The sequence below is a fragment of the Neophocaena asiaeorientalis genome, unplaced genomic scaffold (assembly GCF_003031525.2).
Source record: "Neophocaena asiaeorientalis asiaeorientalis breed wild unplaced genomic scaffold, Neophocaena_asiaeorientalis_V1.1 C47591814, whole genome shotgun sequence".
Lineage (NCBI taxonomy): Eukaryota > Metazoa > Chordata > Mammalia > Artiodactyla > Phocoenidae > Neophocaena > Neophocaena asiaeorientalis.
The window spans coordinates 1-471 of NW_020182665.1; the positions used below are offsets into that span (position 1 = coordinate 1).

A 471-nucleotide genomic window follows, 5' to 3' on the forward strand; every position below is an offset into this window, starting at 1 on the left:
CGGGTCCCGGGACGGGCTAGGGACCAAGTCAGAGTAATCTTACTGCCTGCAACAGCCTCCACCTCAGGAGGTCCCGCTCTTTCTGCACCTCCGCCAGCCTGGCATGGGCTAGCTGCAGCAGGGAGGCCGCCTCCTTGCGCTCCACGTCCTGCTGTGCCTTGAGCAACTTCATGTCTGAGACCAAGGCCCGCGCCACCGACTTGTGCAGTTTGGCAAAGTAGTACAGCCACTCCACCCTGTACCTGTGTAAGTGGCTCTGCCTGTGGGCGAAGCGCACGCCCAGAGCCAGGCTGCCCCAGACACAGGCCTCTTTGGCCTCGCTGGACACATGATGATCTTCCAGTATGGCCCGGAGCTTGTCCTCCACCGCCGCCCAGGACAAGGATATATTCTCGAGATAGAACGCAGAGCCTTTTTCGTGCCTGGCCATGCTCTCGTTGATGAAGGCCACCACCTTGCCATGCCGGAACC

The 471-nt window shown here is 60.9% G+C and overlaps 1 protein-coding gene across 1 annotated transcript; it reads right to left on the minus strand.

Annotated features, from left to right (window-relative positions):
* Positions 1–43: 43 nt before the first annotated feature.
* Positions 44–463, minus strand: LOC112392007 (testis-expressed protein 13A-like; the record flags this gene model as incomplete). Its single annotated transcript, XM_024733558.1, has 1 exon — positions 44–463. A coding segment is annotated over one exon (420 nt), but the record flags the coding sequence as incomplete, so codon positions are not given.
* Between the last annotated feature and the right edge of the window lie 8 nt (positions 464–471).